At 41.4% G+C, this 15,600-nt stretch overlaps 1 protein-coding gene across 2 annotated transcripts in view; it reads left to right on the forward strand.

Annotated features, from left to right (window-relative positions):
- LOC144770404 (sacsin-like) overlaps window positions 1–14,940 on the forward strand; it is a 311,092-nt gene extending 296,152 nt beyond the window's left edge. For both annotated transcript variants that reach the window (XM_078654911.1, XM_078654912.1), the window contains one exon: window positions 895–14,940. In XM_078654911.1, coding sequence (XP_078511037.1) covers window positions 895–11,834 — 10,940 coding nt within the window. In that variant the 3' untranslated portion in view covers window positions 11,835–14,940. The remainder of the gene's footprint in view (window positions 1–894) is intronic.
- Window positions 14,941–15,600: the final 660 nt, after the last annotated feature.

The following is a 15,600-nucleotide window of genomic DNA, read 5'->3' on the forward strand; positions in this document are numbered from 1 at the left end:
AAAACAGCAAACAAGAGCAAAGCTGAAGATTATCCAGGGATTCTTTACAACCTAGTGGCAATGCCTTTCATATAGGTGTTGCTTTGCAAAACACATAAATAAAAGGCATCATCATTTACAATGCCAATAGCTTAAAATTTCGCAATTGCGAGACCTATTGCATTGCAAATGCTGAGGGATCACACAACAGAACATTTCATCCTAGCCTGTTCCTCGGTCCTGCACTAGGCAACTCATGGGAGCACATTGGCATGCGCATGCCTTTAAAAGTTAGGGTTGGGGATGTAAATATATATTAGACTGGACATGCATTTCATGAACTCTGGAGTATGGGATCTGCAATATGGGTAGAGGACATTTATCTCCTGTCTGCAGTGGCCTTGCTCTGCTTCAGCTCTTCACTAAATCAGATACTGCTGTAGCTAGTGCACAGCGTCCTTTTTACTCCATTCCTCTCTCTCTCTCGAGCAGATTGTGAGGATATTGTTCTGAATTTCCCAAACTACATACATTTCGTGAGGTGTGGAGCATGTGGTGTCCAATGCAAACTGGATATTTCTATCCCCTGTCTGCACTGGCCTTCCACTGTGTCAGCCTTTCACTAAGTCAGTACTGGCGTAAAGGAGGTGCAAAATACATTTTCCTGTTTTCGCACTGTTGCATATCAGGAGACACCCAGAAAGTTTTTAAGTTCATAATTTCATTAAGTGCAAAATTATGAATTGTATCCAATTCTCGCAGATAAATTTAGGTTTTACGAATTGTGCCTAACATTCAAGTTGTTTTAATTTTTGTTAGACATTTAACTAAGATTCAGGATTTTATTGATGTTACTTTTAATTCCAGAGAAAGCTCCATCAGTAATCACAATCTATTTTGTTTTTCGTTCTGTAGAAATATTCACAAATCTTCAAGGCTTGGATAAAGGAGTGATCATGAAGAACCTACTAAATGCCTTACCCAGAAGCTGGCTGAGTTCCGCGGAGCAGGTGACTTGGCACCAGAGAAGTTGCCTTGAGCCCCCTAGAGAATGGTTACATGTGTTTTGGACTTTCCTTCAACAGGACGTTGATGCCTTAGCCCCCTTTGAGGGCTATCCTTTGGTGCCTTTATGCGTAATGGAAAATGATGTCCAGCAGCTTCAGCTGGCACGGCTGAGACAGAAATCATCTCTGCTCTTCCAGAACAAAGATGGACATAACCTGGCAGAAAATAGTATCAGAATATTGGAGACTCTTGGCTGCACAGTGATACACCAGTGGGACTCAAAGGTGTGGCATAAAGATCTTTCAAACTATATTCTTACACCGACATCAAACAATATCCTAAAGACCTTTTCAAATCTAGGTGTGGATACGGTTATAAGGAAGTTGACAGCAATGTCATCAGAAGAGATAAAGCTGCTTACTCACTTGCTCTCCCAGGCCACATTTTTCAGCACAGATGAGTGCAAGGTTTTGTCTCAGTTGCCAATCTTTTGCAAGTTAAATTCCCTCCAATCACCAGGGTTAGAGCTGGTTGCAGCTGCTAATGTCCCAGCTGTAGATAAATGTAGTGTGCCAGCTATTCCCAGGGATCTGGTGCTGCCAGAGACGCTGCTTGACAGTAGAGATGAACAAGATCGGAGGCTGTTATTGCAGATGAAAGTCCCCTTCCTCAGTGCGGCCGATGTGGCTGCTTTGTCAGTCTTGGCAATCAAAAATGGGAAGTATCTCTATCAGCAAAACCAAGCAGAAAGCATTATGATGTGGATTCTGAGAAATGGTGATGTACTATTTAGCCAGAATAATGAACTCAGGAAAAACTGTGAAAGTCTGCCCTTCATACCTTGTAATAGACAGATGGTGAGACCGTCTTCTCTTTTTGACCCCCAAAGGGAAATATTTCAGGAAATGTTTGAGCCTCAGATGTTTCCACCAAATTGTTTTCAGGAACCACAAATATTGAAGTCTCTGAGAACGCTTGGGCTGAAGAATGCCATTGAGCATATCTCAGTAGGAGATGTTTTACAGATTGCAGATGATGTGAGCAAAAACCAAGGAATTAAACAACTCCAGGTTCTAGAGAAAAAAGCGAGAGCACTGGTCAAAGTCTGCAATGATACCCAGCTATTATTTAGCTTTGATAGTAAGAACAGGCAATCCTTGTGTAGCATGGCGTGGGTGCCATGCATGGATTCAAATTCTCGGACTATATTTTGCAAATCCATAGACATGAGAAATAAGAAGCACTCTTCTCTTGTGGAGTTCTCAATGCCCATCACTGATGAGTTCAATGAACAAGCAAGTGACAGTCTTGGTCTGAATGACTCACCACCTCCTGAGAAAGTTGTAGAAAATCTCAAAGCTCTTAGCCTTAGGTTCCGGAAAGAAGATGTCGGCATGAAACTGCACGATATTTACAAGCATGTGCAAGACAATCTAGGCCAGTTCTGCTACATGATAAATGGTATGAAGATCTGGAATGGTGAGGGCTTTTCTGACCCATCTGAGATACTTTTGTCCTATCCAGAAGACTTAGATCTGAGCTCCCAGATCAAGAAAGTGCCCCAGGATTTCCTGATCTACAAAAGGTTCTTCCAGCAGTGTGGGGTTTGTGAGACCATGGCAGACAATGAGATCGCTAGTATGCTTCAGAAAGTCATGAATGATATACACATCAGGAGTTCAGGTTGTGGCACCAATGTTGAATTAAAGTTTTCTATATCTGTTTTGGACTGGATGAAGAGAAGAGGCCTTCACAGTACAGATGATCTTCCTATTCCAGTTCAGTCAGGGACCGGTGTTTTTACCTTAAAGCCCTTGTCCACTGTCTTGTTCTGTGATATGTCAAAGGAGTGCCTGATTGACCTCGGGCATGATCTGGACTATCACATTGTCCATGAAGATATCACGTGGGCCACAGCCACTTTTCTTAAAGTCCCATTACTCAGCACCAAGATACTAAAGCCTGAGTATTTTGAACCTTGGGGGCCATCAGAACCCATTACACTTCGAATAAAGAACATCCTCAGAGAATACAGTGAAGAGGTTGACCTCTTCAAGGAGTTGATACAGAATGCTGATGATGCAGGTGCCACGATCTGTAACTTCTTGGTGGATATGAGACAAAACCTTTCATTTCGAAACAGTCTCATAGACCCAGAAATGGCCTCCTGTCAGGGGCCTGCATTGTGGTCCTACAATAATAGCAAATTCAGTGATGAAGACTTCCGTAATATCACACGGGTTGGAGCAGCTACTAAAGAGCTCCAAATTGAGAAAATTGGAAAATTTGGTCTTGGATTCAATACAGTGTATCGTGTAACTGATGTGCCATCTGTACTCAGTGGTAGCAGCATGCTTATGTTTGACCCCAATGCGAATCATCTCAAGAAACACATTCAAAGTGAAGAGAATCCTGGTATCAAGCTAAACCTCCAGAAACACCCTCAAGTACTTCAATTATTTACTGATCAGTTTTACCCATATCAAAATGTTTTTGGCTGTGATCTGAAGGAAACACTCGACTACAATGGAACACTTATTCGTTTGCCTTTCAGAACAAAGGAAGATGCCGAAAGATCAAAGATTTGTGATCAAAGCTTTGATGAAGAGGAGATTAAAGAACTTGTGGATATATTTCAAGAGACTTCCGACAACCTCATAATCTTCTTAAAAGGAGTGCAGGAGGTAACTCTGGGATTTCTTCCTCCGGATATGTCTTCACCTGATAAACACGAATTGCAGTTGAAACTCTGCAGAGAGCAGGTTCAGAAGTTTAGCATTTCTCAGGATTTCCTGCTGCAGAAGAAACAGGAGTCTGTCGCAGCTGTTCTGTCAGGAAGCAACGTTGTAAATGTCAATGGGTCCACAATCATCAAGGTAACAGGTACACAAAACATAACAAATAAAGAAAAATATTATTTGCTGCACTCCAGCTTTGGTATTGGTGAATCATTTCAAACATTCCAAGAGAATATTGATAAAAATACTAGGTTTTCTCTCCCGGAGGCTGGGCTTGCCTTGCCACTTATCAGAAATATGAGCACTGGGAAATGGAAACCAGATATGGACGATTTTAATGGACAAGTCTTCTCTTTTCTGCCTCTTCCCATTTTTTCTGGTTTTCCATTTCACCTTAATGGATCTTTCTCAGTCATGTCCAATAGAAAGAGTCTCTGGGAGAGGACTGTAAAGGGCGATTGGAACAAATCTTTGCTTTGTGATGCTGTTTTGGTTGCATGGGCGAGAGCTCTAGCCTATCTACAAAAAATGTGCCAAAATGGGGAATTGGAGGACTACACCTACCACGCATTTTGGCCTGATATAAGAAGAACCAAATCTACATTTATGGAGGCTCTCAAAGCTTTCTATAGAGCAGTGGCCTATGGCATTGATAATGAGGTTCTTTCAGTGTTCAGTAATGGGCATATGTGGTGCTCAATTAAACATGCATGCTTCTTAAGCTCTGATATTGTGGAAAATCAGCATGTTGGAGAATTAGCATCACAGGTGTTTTCTGAAATGCTCCCAGGGGCATTTGTTGCTGTCCTATTACCACAGTGGGTAAAAGATGGTTTCTATTCAAGTGGTTGTGGCAATGCCCTGTTTGCAAATACTTACAATTGGGAAAGATTTTATAGGGAAATTGTATTCAATAACCTGAATTCCTTAGCAGCAGAAACTAGGGATGCACTCATGATACATGCCATTGATATGAACAACAAGGAGGTGGACCAGCTGCTAAAGTCTGTACCATGTATACCATCAACCCCATCTGGAACCTTACAACTCATTGCAAATCTAGTGCACCCACATGGTAAAGTGGCACCACTGTTTGAGAAGCAAGACAGATGCTTTCCTCAAGGAACACCAGAAACGTATCTGAACTCTGACCGACTATCTCGCTTGGAACATCTTGGGATGTTAAAAGATACTGTCCCTATTACACAACTGGCTGAGCGAGCTCTGACTATAACAGCATTGTGGAAAATAGACAGACAAAAGGCATGCACTCGCATTAACCGTGTTCTGGACCTTCTAAGGGACCTTGTAGAACTACCCTTTACCAACACAGAGCAGGCAATGTTCAGAAAAATCTCATTTCTCCCTTCTGCTCTTCCTCACGGTAGCAGTGAGCAAGAAAATGACATTGTGCTCAAGAGCCCTATTGAGATCTATCATTACAACTATCTTAATTTGGTAAATATGAGCGAATCTGTTCTAAGCAAAGAGCATATTGCACATGATTTTAGCTTAACTTCAGATATCATGGAGTTTTTGGGTCTGGATCATTGTCCATCATTTCAGACTGTAATGTTGCAGCTAGAAAAAACTCATAAGAAAACAAAACTACTGACACAGCAAGAACTTACCCATATATTCAGAGAGTGCTATACCTACTTGAACACAGTGATACAACCTAACACTGTGAAGGAGATTAGAAGCAGAGCTCAAAGGTTTCCCTTTGTTTTCATTGGTCATGAGTGTGTGCCTTTAAATTCTGTTGCACGCAACATAATATTTGATGCAGCGCCTTACCTGTATCAGCTGCCTAAGGAGTACCAAGTGTTTGATAAGCTATGGGACTGTGTGGGCCTTCCTGACTCGTTTGGCCACAGTGATTACACGGCAGTGCTTCAGAGTATGGCTAAAATGTATAATGGTAAGGCATTGCCAAAAAAAGATTTGGAACTAGCTTTAACCATTTTAAATACTGGTTTACTGGGAACAGCCGATGAAGATGCTGTTAGCAGATATGAGGCTCAAGGTATCTTCCTCCCAGATGAACACTGTGTGTTGCGTCCTGCTGACAAGCTCCATTTCAATGACACACCATGGCTCCTTTGTGATAAAAACACACTCTTCTGCCATGAAAGGATTCCTCGTCCTCTGGCTTTGCGATTCAGGGTACCAACGAAGATTCACAAAACACTACAGAACCTGAAAGTGTGTGAGCTATCCCACTGGGTGTCAAACTTTGGGGCCAAAGAAGATCTTACAAGACGTATCAAAAATATTATCAGCGAGTACTCATCCAAAGAAGATATCCTGAAAGAGCTGATCCAGAATGCCGATGACTCTGGTGCCACAGAGCTCCATTTGGTGTGGGACAGTCGGACACACCCAGCAATGCGAGTCTTTGGGGAAACATGGCAGCCTTTACAAGGGCCAGCCCTTTGCATCTACAACAACAAACTATTTACCAATGAAGATATTGATGGGATACAGCAGCTAGGCCAAGGTAGCAAAGGAGACAAACTGGACAAAACAGGGAAATATGGACTTGGGTTTAATGCTGTTTACCACTTGACCGACTGTCCATCTTTTGTCACTGGAGACAGCATGCTGTGTGTCTTTGACCCAAACCTCCTCTTTCTTCCAACGTCTGATGATAATTCCCCCGGAGGGATGTTCACTGTCAATCAAGAATTTAAGAATACGTTTAAAGATGTGTACAAAACGTTCCTTCCTAAGCAGTTTGATCTACAGCAAGGGACTCTCTTCCGCTTGCCACTGAGGACAGCTGAGACTGTGTCCAAATCTCAGATCTCTGACCAAACTGTCTCTAGTGATGATGTCAAAGAACTATGGAAAGCCCTTGAGAGGGATGCAGACAACCTGATGTTATTTCTGAGCAATTTAAAAACCATAACATTCTCTCGGATTTCAGTAGAAAGCCACCAGCTGGAGAATATCTTCTCTGTTGAAGCAAAGCTTAGCAGTCGATGTGCAAAGAATTGGAGGAGTTTCCAAAAAAAGCTTCGCCTGTATGCTGAGGCAGATAAGCCTCTAAAGAAGGGCTTTGGATACCAGGTGTTTTACAGAATGCAGGTGAAATGCAGTAGTTCCACATCATCAAGTAACTGGATTTTAGCCAGACAGATTGGAGTGTATGGTGAGGATAGAGAGGCTGATGTGCAAAAAGCATGTAAGAGTTTGAGACAGGCCCGATTGCCACATGGTGCCGTGGCAGCGTGTGTTAACGATCATGTACCAGGTAGAGCTTTCTGTACTCTGCCCCTGCCAGTGGAGACAGGCCTTCCTGTCCATATCAATGGAAATTTCATTATGGATTCTGCCCGCAGGGACATCTGCAAAGAGGATGGAGGAAGCCCCAAAACAGAGTGGAACTCACTGCTTCTATCACATCTTCTTGCACCCCTGTACGCTGATATCCTGAAACATATATGGGATATTCTGACACAGAGCACAGATGAAACGTTCAAGTTTATACATCTCACAGGATGTGAAAACGTCCTTGACCCAAAATATTTGAGGTTTTTCCCCACTATGTCTCAAGATGTTCCTCCATTCTGGCAAAAAATGATCATGCTTGTTTACTGCACAGTCCATGAAAAACAGTTCCCACTCATTCCAATATTTAAGATGGAGACCACACGGCTTCATACTCATATCAGCAAGCATGTGTGTGTAGCTTGGGCAGCGGTTGGTCAAGGAACAGTAACCGAAGAGCCATACTTTACTATTGATAATGTCCCAGAGGAGGTGATGGAGGTACTTCAAGCAATAAATATGAAACTGGTTAATCCCTTTGCCAGCCTTTGCAGAATCTTTGAGGAGTTAAGAAGGGCAGAGGTAGAGGTTTTAGCCATAAGTCCTCTAACAGTTTGCAACTTCTTGAAGTTACAGAAGCTGCACCAAGAGGGACATGATTTGCCATGTCCTGTGAGTGAAACATTACTAAGAAATACAGTGGGCTGTCAATCACTGTTGAACTTCTGCTTGAATGTCGCTGTGAAAGCAAATGTTGCTTACTTGAATAGAGTGCCTCTTTTAGTGACCGAGGATGGGAACCTCAGAGAGTTCAATAAGGATGAACCCAAATACCATAGCAGGTATTATGACCTTTTTCCAAAGCAGAAGCATAATTTTGCAACCTATAAAGATATTAGCAGTGAGCATGCTGATGTGCTCAAGACCGCAGGTTTCCTCAAAGAGTTCACCATCCAAGCATCGGCTGATTACATTAAAGAACATTTGGGGACCAGCTTCCAAATTTTAGGGAATCAGATGAAGCATTTATTAAAATTACCTGTAGACATGAAAGAATGGCTTCAGAAAGTATGGGAGTTCTTTGACCACAAAATATGCAAACCCCACACTCAAGATAAAGAAGCTTATGGTAAAATGTTTCAAGAATTGATCAGCCTTTTCGCCGACTGGGCGATTCTACCAGTGTTCTTAAATAATGACGTCCATGACCATTTAGGGCACCATGAGCAATTCCTTGAGCCTCTTGGGCACCTGAATAATGTCCTTTATGGTGGTACTAGTGATGTAGACAAATGTCTTTCAAAATTGGGATTCATAACACTCAACATTGCAATGATTCCAGTGGGAATACGAATGTTTTGCTTGACATCACTAGTGCTGAAGACTAGTAACTGCTACTCGGTGATACAGAAGCTAAGTGCCAGAGCTGACCTGCAGTGGAACAGGCTTGGGTGCTGGGAAATTGACAGGTTGTTGAAATTTTTCATAGATGGAATAGATAAGGTAAGCAACAGAGAGGACTATCTGCAAAACTTGCAATCAGTGCCCTTGTTTGAGACAATACAAAAAGTCAGAGTCTGCCTAAATTCTTGTAATAAAAAGTATGTTCTTCAAACCAAACTTACAGATAAATCTAAGGCATTTGAAGAACTTTACCAATTAGACCCTAAAACAGTTTTCCTTAATAATTCTTCTTTGAACAGGGATTTATCCAAACATCTTAACATCACAATTATAGATGATTACACATTTTTCATCAAGTGTGTGATTCCCCAGATTCCTCAACTCCAAGAAGCAGAGCTACTTAAAACTCTGCAGTTGCTTGTTTGTATAATGCATTATGATTGGCAATTTTATCCTAAACACAAAAATACCATAGAGACCTCTTTTCGGCCCATCAAATTTATTCGCAATTCTGAGGGAGATCTTCGGGAAGCCTCTTACTTCTATGACAAAAATGTTGACAGTTTTTCAATTTTAGGACTTCATTCAAAGTTTATCCCTGAGCAGTTCCTTAAGGCACTGGGGCTTCAGTACCTTGAGATACAGAATTTACTCATAGATCTTGGCATGAAATGTGAGATATCAGAGGACGACATTATAATGTTTGCAATGCAAATTGAAAGAGATTCCAAATGTGGCACCTCCGTGCTAGACCTTACCCCAAAGATAGAAGTTATCTTTCACCATTTGCTCTTGCTGAACGAGGAAGAGCTGCAAGACAGCTTTGTGAACAAAATATCTTGTATCAAGTTCTTGGTCCCACTGGGGATCGAAAGAAACCTGCAGAGCCTTCATTTGCCTTACGCACAGAACACACACCTAATTGCTCTTAGGAATTCACTAATCATTCAGCAGGAGGAAGATATGGACCTCTTGTGGACATCTGTGACAATACTGTCAACAAGCAGTGGTCTGTCAAAGAACCAGATAAAGGTACTCCAAAGGTTTGGTGTTCTCTGTGAACCACCACTTAATCTGGTGCTGGAAAATTTAAAAACTGTTTGTAAAACACCATGTTGCACAAAAGAACTGCTGAGCACCCGCAGTCGGGTCCTCCAAACAATATACACATTTCTCCAAAAGGACCTCGATTTTGAAAGTGCATTATTAAAGGATCTCTCCTGCATTCTAGTGGAGGACGATGCTCTGGCAGAACCCAACCAGGTGTTGTTTTTTTTAAATGCTCCTTTGGACTTGCGTCCATATCTTTACAAGTTGCCTCCACCGTTGGCACGCTTTAGCATGCTTTTCCAGAAAATTGGTGTACAACGCGAGGCCACACTTTTTCACTACGCAAGGGCCCTTGCGGCAATCTATGCTGAGAGCTCAGAGAAAGAATCTCTACACCCCAATCTTAAAAGGACTGTCTTTAAGGCCTCTCAGGAATTCTTCAGACTTCTTGGTGAAGATAAAACAACAGTTATTCAAGACCTAAAACCACTGTACCTTCCAGCCACAGATGGGAAACTGTATGAGTCAAGTACGTTGGTTCTTCTGAACAAAAGCATTTCCATGAAAGCATTTAAAACAATGAAGGCAACTTTTAAATTCTTAGCACCTCTTGATGAAAGTAGGGAATTCAAGGATCTATATCGGCTGGAAAAAGTCATTGATATTTTACCTGAGAACATGCGTCCGAAATTGTTTTTGCAAATTGTTAATGAAAGCATTCATTACCCGTCAATGGAACTCTGCACATTAGGGCACGACTGTCAGTTCAAAGGGCAGTTACAAGAGCTTCTGAGCTCCCAACAATTTCAAGACGGCCTAGCATTCCTTCTCAGGTGGCAAAGTAATGGGGATGTATCAGATGAGGAAGCTGCCAAGAAATGTAGTGTTGTGTTTGGTAAACTGAAAATTATTTGCTGTAGTAAGCTTGAGGCAATTCTCATTTATGATTCTCAGCCCCTATGTGGCACTAAAAGGCACAGACAAGTCATCATCGTGAAAGGCAGCGATGATTTGTGTCAAGTTTATATCAAGCACAGAGAGGCAATATTTGGGAAACAGAGATTCAGAATATTGCGTACTCTGGCAACAGAAATTAATGGGATTCTGAAGAATATGCTGAAGCCAGATTGTATAGATGTTCTTATGGAAATGCTGGAATGCAGAAACCCAGACGATATAAACCACGTTCTGAGAGAGAATGACATAAGGACAAACACCCTGACATGTGATGATGCATTTTCTTTCCCGCCTCCAGGTGAGACAATTCCAGGGGAATGGCATGACTGCCTGGACATGAGCATTCTCAACAGTTTCAAAGTAGGAGACTACGTTGGCTACATGGATCCTTCCGTAGAAGATGTCTACCTCTACGCTGTCATTCAGGAACAGCTGGAATCAAAGATCAGTGGACAGACTGAAGTACAGATGTTCCGAATCAGTCTTGGACCTGAACATATCATTGATGCTACCATTTTTGATTTGTTCCAATTCGAAAGGAGTGTCAAAAACAAAAACAAATGCAGAGAGCTGGTTGTGGTAGAGAATCTCGAAGAACAGAAGGACCATCAAGAGAATTGGTTTGAGAAGTCTTTGGGAGACATAAAAAAAGAGATCGATGATAGACTTTGTGAGATTTGGAAGCTGTCTAATGATGAAAGAATGAAAGCTGTTAGACGACTTTATCTGAAGTATCATCCAGATAAGAGCATAGGGCAGGAGAAGCTTGCAACAGCAATCTGCAAATATCTCCAGCAGAGGATCAAAGACCTGGAGACAGGGAAACCATTCTATTACCAGGGGAACTCAAACAACTGCTCCAAACAATCTGGAGGGTTTTCACATTGCTGGAGCCAGTGGGACAGCGAAGCAAATCAGCACCGTAGGTACCATGACAATTTTTCAGACGGATCCAACTGTGATTATGACTTTTGGAAGTACCACAGGCAACACAACAGGATGCACCAAGAGACACCAAGACCAGAAGAAGCAAAAAGATGGTTTCGTCAAGCAGAGTGTGACCTGAGAGCTGCGGCCAATGATGTGGGACAAGGTAGTCCAGAATGGGTGTTCTACAAGGTCCACCAAGCCGTAGAGAAATCTTTAATTTCAGCTCATTACAAGCTAGGGAGGCACTGTGATTTTGATCGTCCCATAACCTATATGGCAGTAAAAGTGTCTGCTTTCAGTAGTAGCCTCAATGCCATAAATGCAAAAGTCAGTCAACTACAAAAGCATGGGGTGGATAATAGGAAAACACAGTACCCACGTTACCATCCATCACCATGTATACCTAATGAAAGTTTTCCATCGGACAAGGAGGAAGCAATGCTTCAACTGGCCAAAGATGTGCTTGTCAAAATTGAAGAATATATTCAACAATGATAGCTTATGCAAGGGGTGTCTCCTGTTGCTACACATTTTCTTCAAGGACACAAAACACACATGACAGTGATAAAGCTGCAGATGGATTGCCAATTAAATATGTCTTCAGTCATTGCCTCAACTTGCTATGTCTTGAATTATGGCGCTATGGTCTCATTGCAAGTGGCGTGATGCTAGGTGTGATATTTATTGCATATAATAAACAATACTGTAAGGTACATTATTTGTATTATCTGGTGCAATAAATAGCACCTAATATGAGTTTCTCCCCTAAAATTGGGGAATAACATGTAGAGTTTGGCGCTTACTGCAACAAAATCGGTATGTCCCAACATTGATCAGGCATTTCTTCCCCGATAAATATCTGCAATATTGACCTGCCGATATTTATTCAGCGGGTGAGTTTTTTTTTTACTTGGTATTTGCATATGTGACATCATTGTGAAAATTATGAAAAGGGATCATTTAAGATCATTTTAACCATTTACAAAAAAACTTGATTTAACGTTACAGGAAGGTAGCTTTAGGAGGAGGAGGGAGCATGTGGGTGGGGATAGAGAATTGAATCACAATTGTCTATGCACAAGTGCTCAATTGTAAAGTTTGAAAATAAACTATCTCCCACACTTATATTCAGGAAATAGTTCAGTGTCATAGCAGGAGATAGTAACAATGTGCACAGTCTGTTCATCAGTACACAGCCCATTTTTTCCATTGTGTCCTTACTATAACAATTCCAAATACTCCAATTCCCAAATAATAGTTGTTTTTGCTAAAATAATTAATTTATCTTACTTTCCATGAAAGTATTCCCTGCAGGGAGGTATGGTAAGGAAATTCATCAAATCCAAATTGTTCATTTACAGTAATCAGACTACTGATGGTAAGTGACTGAACCCCAGACCTATTGATAGGGACTAAGAGCAGGTTGAGAGTGTGGGTATTGGACAGAGAAACCATTTTTTTAGACAAGGTTAACAAAGAAGCTACATTTTAGTTACTATGTGTAACCTGAAAAAAAGTGTTTTATACTTGAAAGGAACTATTTATTTGAAGTAAAATGGCTGTAGATTAAAACCGATATGCTCTTGAATGTTGGTGTAAATAAGTGCTTTATGATAACAGGTAGTACTACTATTGTAAACCAGACTTTATATAAAGGTGCTCAATAAATAAACACAGATCGTCGCTGCCTTAAATGTTTAACTTGCATGAAAGTGTTCTCAATCCCTTTGTCATCCTTCAGATTATCAGATCCCTTGGTGGAAACTACACGATCTTTAGCAAAAGAAGGCCTACACACTATGTAGATCCTAAATCCAGAGAACCTTGGTTTTGAAGAGTTAAATCATATTTAGAAAACCTGCATGGTTCAATGCATTGCAAGGGGTGGTGAGAGGGAGTGTGTGTGAGTGTGTCCCACAAAATACTCTGCAATTTTCCACACCATTTATGTCCAAGTCACTTTACTGTTAGTAACTACACAGGTAAATAATATGTTGCTTTGTTTCCTAATTTCCCCTGCTCGCAGAGAGCATACTGCGATAACGCATCTGTCCCAAACTTCTACATAAATAAGCACCAAAATGTGCACACACTTTACCACCCATGGACACTCTGCAGACGACATACAGTGGACCATACTTGAAGCACACCCCTGTATCAGCAAACGTGCTCTGTTTAGGAAAGAACAGAATTGGATCTTTCGTCTTTCCACCCACATGTGGGGACTGAATGAAGATATCTCTTGGAGCAAATTGAATTGCTCAATAATCCCTCCTCTTCCTGCATTCCTGTGGTTTCATTATCTCTCTACCCTTGAGACCATGCATGATGCCACCTTTATTATACATTAAGTTGCATCCTTATTTTCCAACACTTGAATAAAACACTTTAATTTGTCTGATAGACATTCCCCATCTGTGTGGAGGGTTCTCCACATTCTAGGAAGCCTCCTGGCAATGCACTTTTGCAGTATGTTGACTATTCCAACATGGCGCCCGCCAAAACTGACATGATGGGCTACTCTGAGTGGTCACAGGCCGTTTCAGCCACTGCCCACCAAATGGGCATTTTACACAGTTTGCTGTACACCGCTTCACCGACGTTACCACTCACTCACTTTTTCTCCAGGTCCCAGGGGCCTTGATTCCTAACACCTCGGCCATACTCCGCACCTTCAGGCCATTATTTACAGCCAGACGATAAACTCCATTACCCACACTACCAATACGGCAGCCACCATAGAGCGTCCTAGATGACCTTAAGGCTCCCCACCTAACCAATATTAAGCCCATGTATATATTCTGCAGTATCCCGACAGTCACAACTCCGGAATTGGGAGAGTGTGGGTAGATTTTCCAGATCGGTAGTGACCACAATGCTGTGAGTATCTGTCTATCGCTGATACCTGTTAACGTTTCTCCGTGTCCTGGGGCTTTTCCCCGTTTTTTTGGCATTTCTAGCACGCTAATTAAGCGCTAACTCTGTCCTCGTTTGAGGAGGCACGCGAACCACCCTATTTGAGTGAGTCAAATAATTTCCTTCCATAATGGGTGAAATCCCATTACTTGTTTTTATGTTCGAGGCATATGGGCTGCAGACCACACACTGTTGCATTAAATCACCATCTAGTGGTGGGCCCGGATGATTACACTTTGTTGTTGTCTTGGAAGAGTCTTTGTCCATTGGATGACTCCTCCCTTAGATCGTAGTGCGCATGAAGTGTGAATGAAAATAACTAGAAGGACTGTGTTAGGAATTAAAGATTGGTTTCTAATCTACATTCCTTGTTAAACAACATTTATAAATAAGCAAATTTGGTTTATTGATTAGTATAACAAAACAGCGTTGACAAAAGGCTTTTTTTGTTTCATGTCGTATGTGTGCTTTTGGATTGAATGTGTGATGGAGGTCTTGGCCAAAAGTTTGGAGTGAATGTGTTGTAAATTTGTAAATTTGTACAGATATTGTATTTAATTGTAACATTTTGTATGTTTTTGTAATTTTTGTTTATGCACAAAATATCTTCAAGTCATTGAAAAAAGATAAAAAGTCTGACTTGTGAAATAAATGAATAAATAAACTAGAGACGTAATTCATAAAACGGACCGGGATGTTTTTGTTCATTAAGGTCATATTAGAAAGGATGAAGTGATGTTCAGTACTGGCAATTGTGTTGTTTACTTTATGCATTTGGCTTAGCCTTACTGGTTAGAAGTCAATACCCTGTGTTGTTCTCCTGCCTTCTGGCTCGGCGCCAAAAGAGGCTCCCAAAGCTACCGATACATAGTTCGGCTCCGAGGGTAGATGAGTCCAAACGTACCCCGGGAAAAAAAAATTCGGATCCAAAGAGCACGGATCCTAAGAAAAAACAAGATAACAAGTCTTCGGAACCAAAACCAAAACCTGTTCCAAAGACAATAGACACTGTGAAAACTAAGCATTTCGTCCCCAAACAAAATAAATCTGCGCCGAAAAAGGATGTTCCAGTAGAAGAGCTTTTCCAACCGGACCAAAGCATAAGACTCTTCATATTAATCCAAAGACTGGACATATCACAACAGTGCCTCAAAAGAGGAACTAGAAATACCAATAGATATTTCTCCTGTACATTCACCATCTAGTACACATAGTCTTATACCACAAGATGAGGATGATGGGGATAGCTATTCACAAGAGGTAGAGAGTGAACATCACTTAGACGACATTAATGACCCGTGCGAAGATTATAATGTACCAGATCTGCCACAAGATGACGCATACC

The sequence above is a fragment of the Lissotriton helveticus genome, chromosome 7 (assembly GCF_964261635.1).
Source record: "Lissotriton helveticus chromosome 7, aLisHel1.1, whole genome shotgun sequence".
In the NCBI taxonomy this organism is placed as follows: domain Eukaryota; kingdom Metazoa; phylum Chordata; class Amphibia; order Caudata; family Salamandridae; genus Lissotriton; species Lissotriton helveticus.